The sequence below is a fragment of the Fonsecaea erecta genome, assembly GCF_001651985.1.
Source record: "Fonsecaea erecta strain CBS 125763 chromosome Unknown Scaff4, whole genome shotgun sequence".
Classification (NCBI taxonomy): Eukaryota; Fungi; Ascomycota; class Eurotiomycetes; order Chaetothyriales; family Herpotrichiellaceae; genus Fonsecaea; species Fonsecaea erecta.
In genome coordinates, this window is record NW_017387247.1 from 907875 (window position 1) to 922713 (window position 14839).

The 14839-nt window shown below is 54.7% G+C and overlaps 6 protein-coding genes across 6 annotated transcripts; 4 read left to right on the forward strand and 2 right to left on the reverse strand.

Moving 5' to 3' along the window:
- Window positions 1-1648: 1648 nt before the first annotated feature.
- AYL99_05079 (hypothetical protein) lies at window positions 1649-3530 on the forward strand (the record flags this gene model as incomplete). The annotated part of the gene is made up of 3 exons (XM_018836591.1): window positions 1649-2085; window positions 2133-2867; window positions 2918-3530. The coding sequence occupies 3 exons, from the start codon at window positions 1649-1651 to the stop codon at window positions 3528-3530; spliced, it is 1785 nt and encodes a 594-aa protein (XP_018693444.1).
- Window positions 3531-3944: 414 nt separating this feature from the next.
- Window positions 3945-5157, forward strand: AYL99_05080 (Grx4 family monothiol glutaredoxin; the record flags this gene model as incomplete). The annotated part of the gene is made up of 4 exons (XM_018836592.1): window positions 3945-4531; window positions 4661-4759; window positions 4852-4966; window positions 5092-5157. 4 exons carry the CDS (start codon window positions 3945-3947, stop codon window positions 5155-5157), a joined length of 867 nt encoding a protein of 288 aa, XP_018693445.1.
- Window positions 5158-6287: 1130 nt separating this feature from the next.
- On the reverse strand, window positions 6288-7783 carry AYL99_05081 (hypothetical protein; the record flags this gene model as incomplete). Its single annotated transcript, XM_018836593.1, has 2 exons — window positions 6288-6884; window positions 6941-7783. The coding sequence occupies 2 exons, from the start codon at window positions 7781-7783 to the stop codon at window positions 6288-6290; spliced, it is 1440 nt and encodes a 479-aa protein (XP_018693446.1).
- Window positions 7784-8701: 918 nt separating this feature from the next.
- On the forward strand, window positions 8702-10304 carry AYL99_05082 (hypothetical protein; the record flags this gene model as incomplete). The annotated part of the gene is made up of 4 exons (XM_018836594.1): window positions 8702-8884; window positions 8949-9594; window positions 9644-10221; window positions 10281-10304. The coding sequence occupies 4 exons, from the start codon at window positions 8702-8704 to the stop codon at window positions 10302-10304; spliced, it is 1431 nt and encodes a 476-aa protein (XP_018693447.1).
- Window positions 10305-11156: 852 nt separating this feature from the next.
- Window positions 11157-12661, reverse strand: AYL99_05083 (hypothetical protein; the record flags this gene model as incomplete). Its single annotated transcript, XM_018836595.1, has 2 exons — window positions 11157-12451; window positions 12577-12661. The coding sequence occupies 2 exons, from the start codon at window positions 12659-12661 to the stop codon at window positions 11157-11159; spliced, it is 1380 nt and encodes a 459-aa protein (XP_018693448.1).
- A 569-nt stretch (window positions 12662-13230) lies between these two features.
- On the forward strand, window positions 13231-14041 carry AYL99_05084 (hypothetical protein; the record flags this gene model as incomplete). The annotated part of the gene is made up of 2 exons (XM_018836596.1): window positions 13231-13352; window positions 13456-14041. 2 exons carry the CDS (start codon window positions 13231-13233, stop codon window positions 14039-14041), a joined length of 708 nt encoding a protein of 235 aa, XP_018693449.1.
- Between the last annotated feature and the right edge of the window lie 798 nt (window positions 14042-14839).

Genomic DNA, 14839 nt, shown 5'->3' on the forward strand with positions numbered 1-14839 from the left:
TGACAGATAGCTGAGTTAGACTTTGCACTCCCTAGACGGACGGGCACCCGGGGTCCCCTAGGAGCCCGCTAAGAGCCCACTAGGCGCCCCTTTGCGCCCCGGACCACTTCCGCGATCGGGGTAGTCAGTTTATTTAGGCGACGCAAAGCTTCTCGTGATTAGAGGTGAAGATAAGGCAGGAGGAGCCGGCTTGTTCGTCCGGGCCATTGGCCTGTGTTTGGACTTCGTTCATGTTTGCTAGTAATAGCACCTCGTAATGTTGCTCTGTCCATTCCCTACCAAGAAGAAGGATCTAGTCCGTATGTTCTGCTGTGTAACGAAGCTCAAGGACACCAAACCATTCAACCTGTTCCAATTGAAATCCTGACCTAACCTTCAAAGCCCAAACCGCACCCTGCAGTCACCTCCCGAGAACTCCGAGTAACCACGCGACTGAACGTTCAGCGGACCCTCCCTTAAGGCTAGTGAGGCCATGATGCATACCTCTGTACAGCGGGCACTGGCCCAGCATAGTTAGCATGGAAGAGTCGGCGAAAGCGAAGAGACCGTCCCACAGATAGTAGGCTGAGAATCCTTGCCTAGGCTAAGGTTCATTTCCCTGCTCGCTGGCTGACGGATCCTGCCTTGTCCATGCCATGCCATGCACCTCAGCTTCCGAGGGCTCGAGGTGTGGGAGGGGTATATGCCACGAGCTCTTTTCGCTTCAACGATCCCACGAATCAATCAAGATCCCTCAGGTACCCTTACAGGGACAGACATCTGCAAGTGTTTCAGAAATTGCAACGTGGTCTCGTACCTGGCCCGGGGCGACGACCTTACTCTGCATGGAAAGGATCGAAGAACGCCATCACCCCTTGAAGTGTAGCACGCCGGTGTTGGCGTCCACTAGGATTTTGGATCACACACCTTCTATGACCATCACTGTCTGCACGACTGGTGTGTGCCTTCGTATGCAATCTTTGTCTTGGCCTCAGAGAGCCCCTGAATCCCCGTCCCGTTTGCTGCGCCCGACGTATGTGGCTTCACAAGACGGTCAGTCATCGTCTGGATGATGAGCATCTCTGGGAGGAAGACGGCCCTGCGGTATGGATGCCACAGAAACGACCATCAGACCTGACCGTGGCTTACAAGAGCCTGCAAGGTCAGTCAGGGGAAAGGTGCCGAAGTTTGTCAAGGAAGATTCCTTTGCCGCGTAGAATGTTTGGTCGCCCATGTCGGCTCCATGCTCCGACTCCACGCGAGAAGAGCCAGACGACAAGCTCGCAGCCTCCGTCCCTCACGGACAACCCACTCTTATCTGGGGCCGAGCACGTTGAACAGCTGCAAAAGTCCGGGGCTTGACGCAAGATAACGCGCGCTTAGGGGATGCACATTGCCCAATTTCAGCCGGTGGCTATGCATTCCAGCCGGCCTGTGCATGGCTTGCCCTCAACCGTCCTGCTTTCTGGTACATGCCCTTGCCGAAGCCATGCATGGGCTCAACCGGGGTGCCATGTGACACCGGACCATTAGCTGGATGTCACAAAGCACATTGGAATATCTATGGTATCCGTCCTGGTTTCCTCTTGAGAGGGTTTCAGTCACCTCGAGAGAGTTGCATAAAGATTCTCCTTCAACACGCGAGGAAACATCAGTTGGCGATTCAGTGATGGAGCCTTTGTGTGGCACCTTGAGCGTCGTTGCTGGCGTTGCCAGCATAGTCTCCGTCATTGGCAAATCGGTAGCGACCCTGACACAACTACGCCAGAGGTATCGGGATGCAGAGCTCAATATTAGTCTTTTGACAGGCCATCTTCGAACCGTTCGGACTGCCCTGCTCCAAGTTCAACGTTGGGCAGAATGTCTATCGGAGGACTCTCAGCATTACCAGTTGATGCTGGACCTGGGGGACGCCATCACTCATTGCAAGTTGCTCGTCGAACACATCGATAATCAGATCTCGAAATTCCAGTGGAATGACGAGGAGCTTTTGAGAATTGGCAGCAAAGTCCTCTATCTTCTCGATGACCAGGCCACCAAAGACTGTCTCACCCGGCTAGACCATCAGATCAATGCTCTCAATCTGTGCTTGACCGCGTTTCAATGGTAAGATGTTCCGGTTCCGTCTGCGCGGCCACTATTGACCGAAATAGTCGGACACCGACTGATCAGAAACGTTTGCTCGAGAGAGATGACAGCAGAGAAGTCTTCAATCAAGCCAAAGACGATGCCACGTCTCTCGGGGGTTTCCGCGATTCTGCCTCATTCGCCACGTTCAGGACCAGTCTGTCTACAGCCTCGAAGTTGTCAAAGACGTTTGACTTTGACGGTCTGCTTCTGCGACACAAGATCTACCAGAACTCCTTTCGGTCTATGCTCCGGCGTGCCAACAGTCCCACGGAAGAGCGCACCGGGGAAAAAGGCCAACGGCGGGCACTCTCTGACACCCCCCTCCTTCAGCTCAAGAGCACTGCGCGTGACTCGGCCATGATTGATCTGAAGCTCAAGCAAGATGCCCGAAAGTTGAGCAAAGAAGTCAAGATCCTTGCCGTTGGGGACAAACACGGAAGATCCGCAATTGTCAAGCACATGAGACAACGGTACGGTCGGCCCTACTCAGACTCAGAAGTCGAACAATATCGGCAATCAATCACATCTCTTGCCATCAAGGCCCTCGTGGCTATTTTGGACTACGTCAAGGACACTGGAAATGGCCTCGTCAGTCAGGTCAGCAGGGATCATGCGGACATCATCCGAGACTTTGCGGATTCAGGGGCACCCGATTGGAAAGTCCCCGTGGGCTTCACACCGTCTGTCAAACACATATGGAACAATTGGCACGTTCAACAAGCGTTCTCGGTGATGCGGCAACATGGGCAAACTGCTTAGTAGGTTGCCTCGTCCTTGGGAAACCTGATTGTTACTGATGTTTGTACAGCTATCTCAACTCGATTGAAAGAATCTGTCAGGCCGACTATACGCCCAGCAACATGGACATCATCCGAGCTCCTGAAGCCATTGACACCATGAAGGAGACGGAAATCGTCATGAACTCGTCCACACTGCGCATTGTCGAACTCAAGGAACAATATGCCATGAAGATCATCTCGCAATTTGCAGACGTCCAGTTCTGTCTCTTCGCCATCGATCTCACATGCTATGATCGATATCTTGATGACGCGTTGAGGTCGAACGAACTTGTGGAGAGGCTGTCAGACCTCAAGATCATCTGTCGATCCGCGTACTTCTCCAAAAGCATCATCTTGCTTATTTTTACCAACGCCGCAGCTTTCAGAAAACACATTGCCATCTCGCCCATGAAGTCCCACTTTGAGGACTACAATGGGGGCAACGACGTCAACGCTGCTACGAAGTATATTTTGAAGAGGTGCAAACAAGTCAACATGATGGAATTGCCGTTGTTCTGGCACATGTATGACTATGCGGTCGACGAGGGCGACGCTGAGGCAATAGATCATTTCTTCATGCAATCTGCGGCGAGCGTTTCAGCGGTGTCGTGGCTGAGGGAGATGGGCATTGGAACGCCGTAGCTCAGGGCATGCGACCACAAAACGCATATCGCTCGCTGGTGAGGAAAAAGGGCCTGTGTACAACTAGTTGCATCCTGTAATCTAACCGGCTACTGGTGTAGGTAGCATATCATCTACCGAATACATTGATGCCTTGTCGAATACATGTGTATATAGACAGAATGGGGGAGGCACGTGGGAGGCTCGGCTCCGATAACGCTATAGATGTGGCGTCATCGATACAGTAAAATACAGAACACCATCACGCCTTTTTTTACAATTACTCAACGTCGGATTTGTCGCAAACCCATTATCTTTTTCTATCTCTCTGCTTGTATTTCCAGCTGTCTACTGTTCTGTCACCTCCTGCATCTTCACGCGCACGCACTCACTCACACCTGGAGTTCTGACTTCGGGAGAAAAAACCCCTACACCATGGCGACGACGACCTTGTCCCTCCAAGAAATCCCCTCCGAAGCCGCTTTCAACCAACACATATCCTCCCACCCCTCTTCACACCTGCACGTAATCTACTTCCACACGCCCTGGGCGGCACCCTGCGCACAGACGAACACCATCCTTTCTGCCCTCGCCTCGACCTATCCGTCATCCCGCAGCTCCGATGTGTCCTTCCTCTCCATAAACGCCGAAGAACTGCCCGACGTCTCGGAACTGTACGACGTGACCGCGGTGCCATACGTGGTCATCCAGCGCGATGGCAAGACGCTGGAGACGGTGAGTGGGAGCGACGCCGGCAAACTTAGAGCCGCCGTGGAGAAACATGCTGGGACTGGCGGTGCCAGTGCCAACGGCAACGGCAGTGCACACGTTCCGCCGCCGCTGAAAGCCGAACCGCAGAGCCACGCACACACGAATGGCAACTCACACCCACCGACCGCGACCAAGGATCTGAGCTCCTATGCGCCCAAGCCGTCGGATCCGCAGACCGCCCCGGCCTACTCGTCAGGGCTGGAGGCGAAAGAGGAGTTGAATGAACGGTTGGCGAAGTTGGTGAAAGCTGCGTAAGTTACACGCCGTCTTGAAGATGCAAACCGGCAGGCACTTGCGACGTCAGAAGAGAAAAGATGTCCCGTGCTGGTCTCAGCGAAAATGTTCAAAACTGACAAAGGTTCTCTTATGGGACAATCTAGACCGGTGATGCTGTTCATGAAAGGCACCCCCAGTGCGCCGCAGTGCGGATTCAGCCGACAGCTGGTCAGCATCCTGCGCGAGAATCAGGTGAAATATGGGTATGTTTCATTCGTTCGATCGCTACTGTTCCAGACCTATTACCCGACTTCGAACAAAGGCGGCGGATACTAAATGCTCCGTGCACGACTAGGTTTTTCAACATCCTTGCCGACAACGACGTTCGCGAGGGCCTCAAGGCCTTCTCCGACTGGCCGACGTTCCCGCAACTATATACGAACGGCGAACTTGTCGGTGGTCTCGATATTGTATGTTTCATTTCCCCCCTGCTGTTCCTCCTCCTCTGTCGGTGTCGAATCCCGGAGATTTGTCCTCGGATCTCTATTTGAAACGGTGTTGACCAATGTGTGTGTGTGTGTGTGTGTTCGTATAGGTCCGCGAAGAGCTCGAAGCCGACCCGGACTTCTTCCAGCCTTACAGGGCGACAACCACGGCGTGAAAGCGGGGCCATTCATTATTTGCACGGTTTCGGAGTTGCAATGACAAAGGACCACGGCCCAATTGCCTGACAAGAAGCAGGCAAGCAAGCCAGGGACTTGATTGGCAATGGTGCTGCGAGAGTTATTGGAGCCGACGAGCCGCTCGGAGCGTCCGTACGACAAGACGAACGAACAATGAGGAATGACCAACAAAAAACAAGGAGAATAATACCCTGAATAAAAAAAAAAAATAAGAAACTTTAAACAAAGACCGACAGACCAACAAGCCTTTCTTTGGTTCACATGTGTTATAGGAAGGAGATAATTTGGAAGGACGACCTCCCTAGCTAGGTAGCGAGGTAGGTAGTTGAGTCCTGTGGTGTTTTTTTTCTCAGCTTGTATGGAGCCTGTTTGGAGGTGCCGTTTTTCTGCTTGCTTGCTTGCTACTTGGTTGGCTTGTTGTTGTTCCATAGCGCAAACAAGGGCTGGGGAGGCAGGAAGGAAACAGATACAATACAGTAAACCCCGGGACCCGACGACTGGGCTCGACTCGAATCGACCCGACTTCGATCGGCCTGAGTCAACGGTAGGTAAGAACGATACATGCAAATCAAGTCGGATCAAATAAATGGCCTTCAGCCCGGGGGAGGGATGTTATATCCTATCCTGTCCTATCTTATCCTATGTTAATAACCCTGAGAATCATCCAAGTCTACATATTCATATGAATCTCCCCCTTCGTTCGTTCGTCTGTCCGTCGTCCGTCCGTCCATGCCCAAGTTGGTCCTTCTGACATTCCTTCCGGTCAGACGGCTGCTAGGGAAAGGAGGTGAGACGGGACGAGACGAGATGAGGCCAAAGTCTGTCTATGTGACGCGAGGGTAGATGATTGATTATACGTGGTGACAACAAAGGGGACCCGGAACATATGTATTCTCGCATCTATCGCCCCCGTACGATGATACGTTTGCCCCTTCTCAAGGGAGCCTCTTTCTTTTACCGGCTCCTCTTGATCTCAGGGGGGTTCTCTACGTCCACCAGAAAGCCCTTTGCGGATATTCATCTTCCGGAGGGAGGGGGAAGTCCGTCACTACCGCAGCAAGAATCACGAGTAGCCAAACTTCACGCCCGATTTTCTTTCTCACAGCTCTTACTCGTCTAGCGTGTAGAACCGGATGTTGGCGGGCATGCGGTCGATCATGGACGAAGCCTTGCTCACAAAGTCCTGCCGGGCGAGGTAGGCGCCTCTCAGCCAGCGGCGGCCGGAGTTGAGGTCGAAGGCGTTGCGGGCGTGGACGACGCGCAGGTTGTCAAAGATGACGCAGGTGCCGCTGTCCATCTTCTCCTCGACCACCATCTCGGGCCGCTCGAGGATCGAGGCGAAGGCTTGGCTCGCCGACACGAACCGCACCAGCTCGTGGTGCTCCAGCTTCGGGTGGATGTTGCCCACGAATGGTGGCGACCAGTACACGCGGCCGACATCCGACATGACGTGCGGGTGCTGGGCGTTGTGCGTTGGCCGGTTGGGTACGTTGAGCTCCTGCCGCTTGAGGATCGTGGGCTTCAGGTCCGAGTAGAAGTAGCCGTCGTTGTCGTACTCGTACCGCACCGGGTATGTCATCAGATCGCGCACCTTGCCCGGATCTTGCGAGTAGAGCATGTCGACGGCCTTGAACGTGTCGGCGAACCGCGACTCGCCGCCCGTGCTCTCGTTGTGGATGCAGTGCAGAAACTGAAACGCCGGCGGCTCCCGCATGTACAGCAGTCCATGTGGAAGCCCAGATACTTGGCCGTGTAGGCGACGTTCTTGGCGTTGGGCACCGACCGCACGTCCCAGGTCGGCCCGTAGAAGGTGTTCATGAGCGGGCCGATGCGGGTGACGATCTGTGACACCGATCCCCCCGACTCGGGCACGCCGTCGACGAAGACCAGGCCGTCCCGCCACAGCAGGTGGAGGGCTTCCGCCAATGCGTCGTCGTTACTCATGTACTCGTTGAAGTCGAACCGGTTGGAGTCGCGAGTGAACGACTCGGCATCCCACAGTTTCTGCGCCAGGCTGTACAGATACCAGCGGGGATTGCGGAACGGCTTCCTCAGGGACGAGATGGCTTCCTTGTCGAAGATGGTCGATTTCCCGGCCGAGTGAGGTGGGGCGTCGTTCCGCCAGCTGACGATGGTCTCGCCGGAGCTCTCGACGGGGGTGATCCTGCTGAAGCCAATGTCCGTGGGAATGTCTGCGTATGAGAAATTGCGTTGTCGGTCAGAGGGGTCGATGCATTCGGGGCACTTGCACGCGTCCCGGGCTAGGATGGGAGACACCAGAGGGATGCCATTGTCGGCCAGGATGCCCTCCCTCAGCTTCTCACCCCTGGACCAGCTTTTAGACGGCAGGGAGCCCGGTCGTGGAGCTCCAACATGGTCGAATACTTCATTTAACCCCTTGGCGTCGGGCGCCGAAGATTCCTCCAGATCATTGACCAGACTTCTCAGCCGCGAGTTTCTTGCTCTCACCTCGGGTGCAGACAGCGCCCCTGTGCCGATTGCAGCCCGTCCTGGCAGGATACTCTTCAGTCTCTCAGTCGGCTGGCGAGCTCGACTGCCAAGCCTTGCCAGTCCCTTCCCGGCGCCCTGTAAGCGGATTCGCATGATGATTAATACCCAGACGGGCGGGAGGATGCTGGGGGGTTGTAACACGAGGTAAACGTTTGGCCGATCATAAAGAGCATCGACGAGGATATAACATGAACCGGATCCAAGAAATCAGCCATGTGGATTATGATTGATCCGAGGTTCGCCAGGCTGTAAGGAGAGCAATTAATTACCGCCAAGAACAAAGCAAGGAAGAAAGGAAACGGGGCGTTGGTGGCGTGTGCATGTGGAAGCTACTACTGCTGTCGAGTACCTAGTGAGGGGCGTAGGCGCTCCCCCTCAGGCTGACTAGGCATCTCCCGGGTACTTCATACTTCCCTCCCGGGTGCCCCTGTGGTGCTTGGGAGCCTGTGCCCCTCGACATCATCATCTGGATCATGACTATTAGTTGGCCCAGCCATCCGCGCCCACGCGGCTAACCTGCTATCTTGGTATCTGTGACCTTTGCCTGGGATGCTCGCAACTGCATCACTGCCCTTCATTCCCCCACGATCAAAGGACTGACTGACATACAACCGCAGTCGTAACCATCCGCCTGCTGACATCCGATATCCCTTGATTCTTTCCTGCCTCTTCCCCCGTCTGTTCGTCACGAGACATTCTCCGTCTCATTCCTATCCTCCTGTCACTTGAATCATCACCGCTTTGTTGCCTGAGCCGCATCGCTTACAAAACTGTCAAAACCCAGCCCAACCTCAGTCAGTCACGTCACTTTCCCAACTTCGTAGACGACCCGCGCCTGTCACCCGCGCCCACACACATACACATACATTCACCCCTTTTACCAACCTCCGAGTCGAGCGCGACTGCTCCATGCACCGCCAGCGGTAAAATCTTGAGGTCGATCTAGGGTGCTACTGCTGTGTGCGTGCTGCCGGGACTGTCCTGGACCTGCAGCGCACCCTGTGATGAAAGATGGTCGAAACCGAACCCGGAACTCCCACATGGAAGTTCACCCAATGTTTTGGCGATAAAGGAGATGTCGAAGATATAACGGAGGCAGATATCATCTCCACCGTCGAGTTCGACCACACTGGCAACTATCTGGCAACCGGAGACAAAGGTGGTCGCGTCGTCCTGTTTGAGCGAAATGAGACCGTCAGTCATTTCACCCCCCACCGCCTCCGGGTCACCGTGGCCGCTACTGACAATGTTTGAACAGAAAAAGACATGCGAGTACAAATTCCATACAGAGTTCCAATCCCACGAACCCGAATTTGATTACCTCAAATCCCTCGAGATAGAAGAGAAGATCAACAAAATCAAATGGTGCCGCCGTCAGAATGCCTCACACTATCTTCTTTCGACAAACGATAAGACCATCAAGCTCTGGAAGGTCTTTGAGAAGTCCCTCAAAGTCGTCGCCGAGAATAACCTCTCCCAAGACCTCACACCTGCCGGTGCCGGTGGTGGAGGGGCAGCTCGTCCTAATCAGATCCATTTCAAGGATGCCTCCCAACTGAAGCTGCCTCGAATGACTCACCATGATACTGTTGTGGCCGCGGTGCCACGCCGCACCTACGCGAATGCACACGCTTATCACATCAACAGCATCTCCGTCAACAGCGATGGCGAGACCTTCATCAGTAGCGATGATCTGCGCATCAATTTGTGGAATCTCAACATCCAAGATCAGAGCTTCAACATTGTCGACATCAAGCCAGCCAACATGGAGGAACTCACCGAAGTCATCACGGCGGCCGAATTTCACCCACACAGTTGCAATTGGTTCATGTATGCCAGCTCCAAGGGGACCATAAAGTTAGCCGATATGCGCGAGAGTGCCTTGTGTGACCGCCATGCTAAACGTAAAAATGATTCCGTCCCCCTTGTAGTCACATGCTAACTCTCTGCCAGAATTCGAGCAAGAAGAAGACCCTTCCTCGCGATCCTTCTTTTCCGAGATCATCTCTTCCATTTCCGATGTGCGCTTCTCACATGATGGCAGGTACATTCTATCGAGAGACTATCTGACGGTCAAGATCTGGGACGTGAACATGGAGAGACAACCCATCAAGACCATCCCCATCCACGAGCATCTGAGGCCGCGCCTGTGCGACACCTATGAAAACGATAGCATTTTCGACAAATTCGAGGTGGTCTTCAGTGGCGATGGAAGCAATGTCATGACCGGGAGCTACAACAACAACTTCATGATTTACCCCTCGGACCCGGAACAAGAGACGGAAGTGGTCTTGCAGGCAGATAAATCGGCCTTCAAGGCTAAGAAGGTTGGAGTGCCGACTCCCATCAATTCGGCCAGCCCTAACGGGGCCAAGAAAGGTGGTTCGAGAGCAGGCAGCCCTGCCGCTTCAGGTCAAGGAAGCAGGATGAGAAAGGAGACCGACGCCGACCAGATCGATTTTAACAAGAAGATTCTGCACATGAGCTGGCATCCGTTCGAGGACAGCATTGCGATTGCTGCGACGAACAACGTAAGTCTCCTGTGCCTGTGGTGGCCGTTCCTGTCAACAACTGACCGTTCTCTTTGTAGCTCTTTGTCTTCTCTGCTCTCTGATTCGTCCCTGATGGACCTGTGCGCGACTGTTTACCAGCTTTTGTCCTGGAAGCCGCCTCGCGTAATGTGCTGGGGTTGAACGAGGCGCCTCCTTCGCGCTCGCAAGGTTGTGGGCGCCTGGTTTTGCACATGTCGGAAGGCGCGTGATTGGCCGAGAGGACGATGTGGCATTGATACGACATTATGCAGGTCGGCAAGGCTGCAGTCGACCAGCAACGACTGCGGAGACGACGGCGGGCTGTGAAAAGGAGCACTGGAAGTGAGCGAGGGAGGAAATGGCTGATTCTGCACACGTGTCTTTCTTGTCTCCGGGCGGTCACACATATGCGGCCCGAGGCTGGGCTTCTTGGATTCCACAAATCGACTTTTGCAATGCACTGAGCTGGGACAGGAGAAGCGAAGGATGGCAATGCAGGTTCGGGAGGATGGATACGTTGAGCTCTGGCTCTCAGGATCGCTCTTCTCTGCGAGGTGGTGGAGAAGCGATTGTCCGGCGACGAGACAACATCCTGTGCCACTCCCCGCTGGTCACATCGCGCATTCTATGAGAGCTGCATGAACTCCTCCAGAAAAGACTAATTCATCGGGAGGAGCGAGACGGACCGAGCTCAGAATCAAAGTAGCAGAAAAGAAAAATGAGAAAAGTTGAATACCATCAGCGAACGGGGTATGAATAGTAGTGCAAGTCGGGATTCTCTCTCCACACACTTCTTCGATGCCATGGTCATGGTCGAAAGGTAGTATCTATTGTCTGCCCATGCAGTTTGGGGCCACAGCTATTGTCAAGGGGAGGGAGGCACTACCGACTGATGTCCTCTGCTCGAGATCTGCAGCAGATCACGTAGATATCGATCATCCAGACCGGTGGTCGCCGAACGACTCCAACCCTCTCTCGACCACCAGCCCCGAGGGCGCTGCATTCGAGGAGTCAGGCGGTTGGCCCTCGGTCGTGTCCATGGGCAGCGTCCCGGCTCTGCCCCCGTTGTTGTTGATGTTGTTGACCTTCTCGGCGTGTTCCCTCGTGACCCGCTCCAGCTCCCGGCCCGCCTCTTCGAGGCTGCGCTGGATGTGCTCCTGGCTCTGCGTGATCTCGGCCTTCTCGCGCGCGATGTCGGCCCGGCGCTTCGCGATCTTGGCCCGCTCGTACTCCAGGGCTGAGACCATGTCGCGCAGACGGCTCAGCCCGACGCTGAGTTTGGGGATGGGCGTGGTCTCGCGCGGCTGGCGGGGGCGGTTGAGGTGCCGTGTGTGCACGGCGTGCGAGGACAGTCCGTCCATGCCGTGGTGTGTCTGCGCCAGCTCGTACTCGTGGCGCCGTTCGTAGTCCGAGTCGTCGTCGGACGCAGAGCCACCGCCCCCACCGTCGTCGACCGAGTGATTGTCGGGGCTGGCACCCTCGGCGGCATCGATAAGGTGCCGGATCGCTTCCTTCTCCCGGCGGCTCTGTTCCCGGAGGCCCTTCTTGGACAGCGTGACGCGCCCGCCGTCCTCGACGAAGTCGTCGAAGCCCTCGGCGATGTCCTCGTCTTCGCGGACCAGGCGTGTGTCCTTCTCCCGCGGCGGCGCCAGGTAGGACGAGACCTGCATGCGCCGCGGTTTGAATTCTCCATCTGAGTCGTAGTCGTCGAGCGCGATGAAATCTTCCGACTTTTCCGCCGCCTGCTCCTTGGCCAACCGCGCTCGCCTTTCTTTCTTCTCCCTGATCTCGGCGGCGCTGGGGATGTGGGGGGATCTCGTAGCGGACAGAGCTGCGGACTTGCCGAATTTGCTTTCCAGATCGAGTTCGAGATTCGTCGACGGCTCGATCAGGTCCAATGACGGACTGTCCCGAGACGACAGGTCGCGCGGCGTCGAGGGCGTCGAGTTGCGCAGTTCATCCAGGTAGGCTTTGTTGTATTTCGGTCTGTCGTGGTTCTGACCGCCTTCGCCGTCTCTGCTGTCCTCGTGCTCTCTTCGGCTGAGGATGTCCTGTGCGGCGCTCGAGAGACCCAGTCTGGTTGCCGATTTGCTTTGTGGTGTTGCGCCAGTGGTAATTGAACCTTCTCCTGTCCCTGACCCATCCTCCTCACCCGGGTTGAACGAGACTCGTAATTTGGACTTCGTGCGCGGTGCGTTGTGCGTCGGTCGTCGGACCACGGGGCCGGAGTCTACATACTCGCCGTCAGTGGGGAACGATCACATATGAACTAAATCGACAAGACAGAAGTGTCAGATATAGTAAACATGCGGTAGGACATCTGAGGGCACATTGTGGTGGAGGACGTCAACGTACCTTCCTCGCCATCATCTGGCTCGTGGTCTGCCTCGTCCCGTGCAATGCGCTTCGGTTTCCGCCGTGCTGTAAAGAGCGACGCCATTGTGGGAGGAGGCTTACAGGTAAATCTGATGGAGACTTGGTGTGGAGGGAGTAATGTTCTACAATCCTGGGATCCTTTTGCTGCGCAGGCTACAAGTTTGGAGGTTGAGTTTGCGGGGGAAAAGAGAAATAACGCTTTGGGGTGTCTCGGTGTCTGACGAACCAAATTTAGTGGGCAATGCTGCACGACAGTATGGGCATCTTTCTGTCTGACACTCTCTTCACCGTTCAACGCGAAGGACCTACCTCCCTCCGTCGTTGCCCGTATGCTGCTAGGTATGCATCTTCTACGATGGCACTTCATATATAAGGGCACTTAGGTATGTGTGTATTTATGCACGTATCATCAGTACCCGCAGTCCTCAGAGGAAGGGCGTCCAATCAAGGCGGGGATGTCATTACAAGCCTTGTCCTCTTCCAGAAGCGCCTCAGTCGTTGTCGGATGATACATTGATTTCCTGTGGTACTACGCAAGACACATTCTGCTCTCCATGGTTGAAGGCCCGTCACAAACCAGAAACCCTCCAAACGATATCTCCTCGATCACCACAAAGCCACAGAGCCGCAACGATGGACCCTGTGATATTCACTCCACGGCTGAAACTGATTCTGGTGGCCAAGGCCGAACGAGGAAGTCCGGAGTTCGAGTGGCTGCACCAGCTCCACAGTAACGAGAAAACTACGTGGTGGAGGTAAGGTTATTTTCCGAGTCTTCCTGTCAGTGTGAGCCTTTCGCCTTTTTCGCTCTCGTCCAAGTTTGCTGGCTCTCGAATTGACTCTGTGTGGACGAAACAGCATTCATGGCCAAGCCAAGTCGATCGAGGACACGGAAAAGATCTCCCGGGGCTATCTGCCCACCCAAGAAGTAGAAGCAGGACAGCCAAAGACTTACCGGGTCGCCTACACCGTGCACAGGATCCTTGAGACGAACGCCAGCTCTGTCGACAGCAAACTACCAGCCGCAGAGTGTGGAGAAAATGCAACAGAATTCATTGGTCTCATAACATTGAAGTCGTTGGATTCCAGCAACTTGGCGTTGCCAGAGAATCTCACCCTACCATTTGCGGCTGCAACCACAACATTGACCGTCGAACTGGCGTACATGTTTCTGCCCAGAGCATGGGGCCAGGGATACGCAACCGAGTCGCTAGAGGCCGTGTTTACGTCGTGCAAGAGAGCGCGATCGTTCTGGACACCGTTCTCGAAGCTGTATGTGAGGGCCATCGTGAACGAGGGCAATCCCGCTAGCCTGCGAGTGATGGACAAGTCTGGGATGACGGAGCGTGGTGTCTACGTTCTGACCGGGCGGACCGTTTTCCTGGCAGGGGAATGGCGAGACCGACACAGTCTCCATATTTTTGGGATGCATCTGATAGAGTGAGCACCGTGGTGCGGGAGGAGTTGGTGGTGGGTGAGAGTTGCCCGGCGAGGCGTCCCGGTGCTTCATAAGTTGAGGTGCATGTCCCACATTTGGGCCATTGAATAGGTCCTAGATCAGGATACAGATTATACAGATAGACCAAGGGGGTTTTGGACACAGCATACCTGTGCTCCCTAGGGACATACTACTCTGTACTCGGTACATCGTGTAGGTTCAGATAGCATACCACAAGAAAGTCAACGCCAAGGCGCTAGTGAAAGTGCCCACAAATAGCATGCCGCAACGATTTAGGCTTAGTTCCTCGCTGGCTCCCAATCCACTGGTCTCCTATTGGTGTCCATGTCTCTGCGTACTTTAGCCGACTAACCCTCAAACCGCCCCCTTCATGAAACAACATGGGATTGTGCGAAGGCAGTCGTTAATGTTTACTAATATCATCACTAATATATTTATTGTATGCGCCAGGTGAGACTGAGCTATAAGCCGAGGCAGCTTCGCACCCAAACAGCTTTAATAAGCCGCCCCTTTTGGATACCTTTGGCTCTCCGTCTTGGCCTTCCGAGATGGCCTTTGCGGGGGATGTCTTGAGGACTTCGTCATGTATCGCAGCGGTCAACGGTGGCATCCAACTCTCCGGCGGCAGTAGAGCACGTCCGTGCCCCTCAGGTCCTAAATATGAGATCCTGGCTTTCTGGGACTCGGACTCTCGACTCATCTCATCCCCAGTGTGCAGAACAAACGTCGCACTTCCCTCTGCTTATCCCTGTCCCTAGAATACTACAGACGGAATTGGGAATT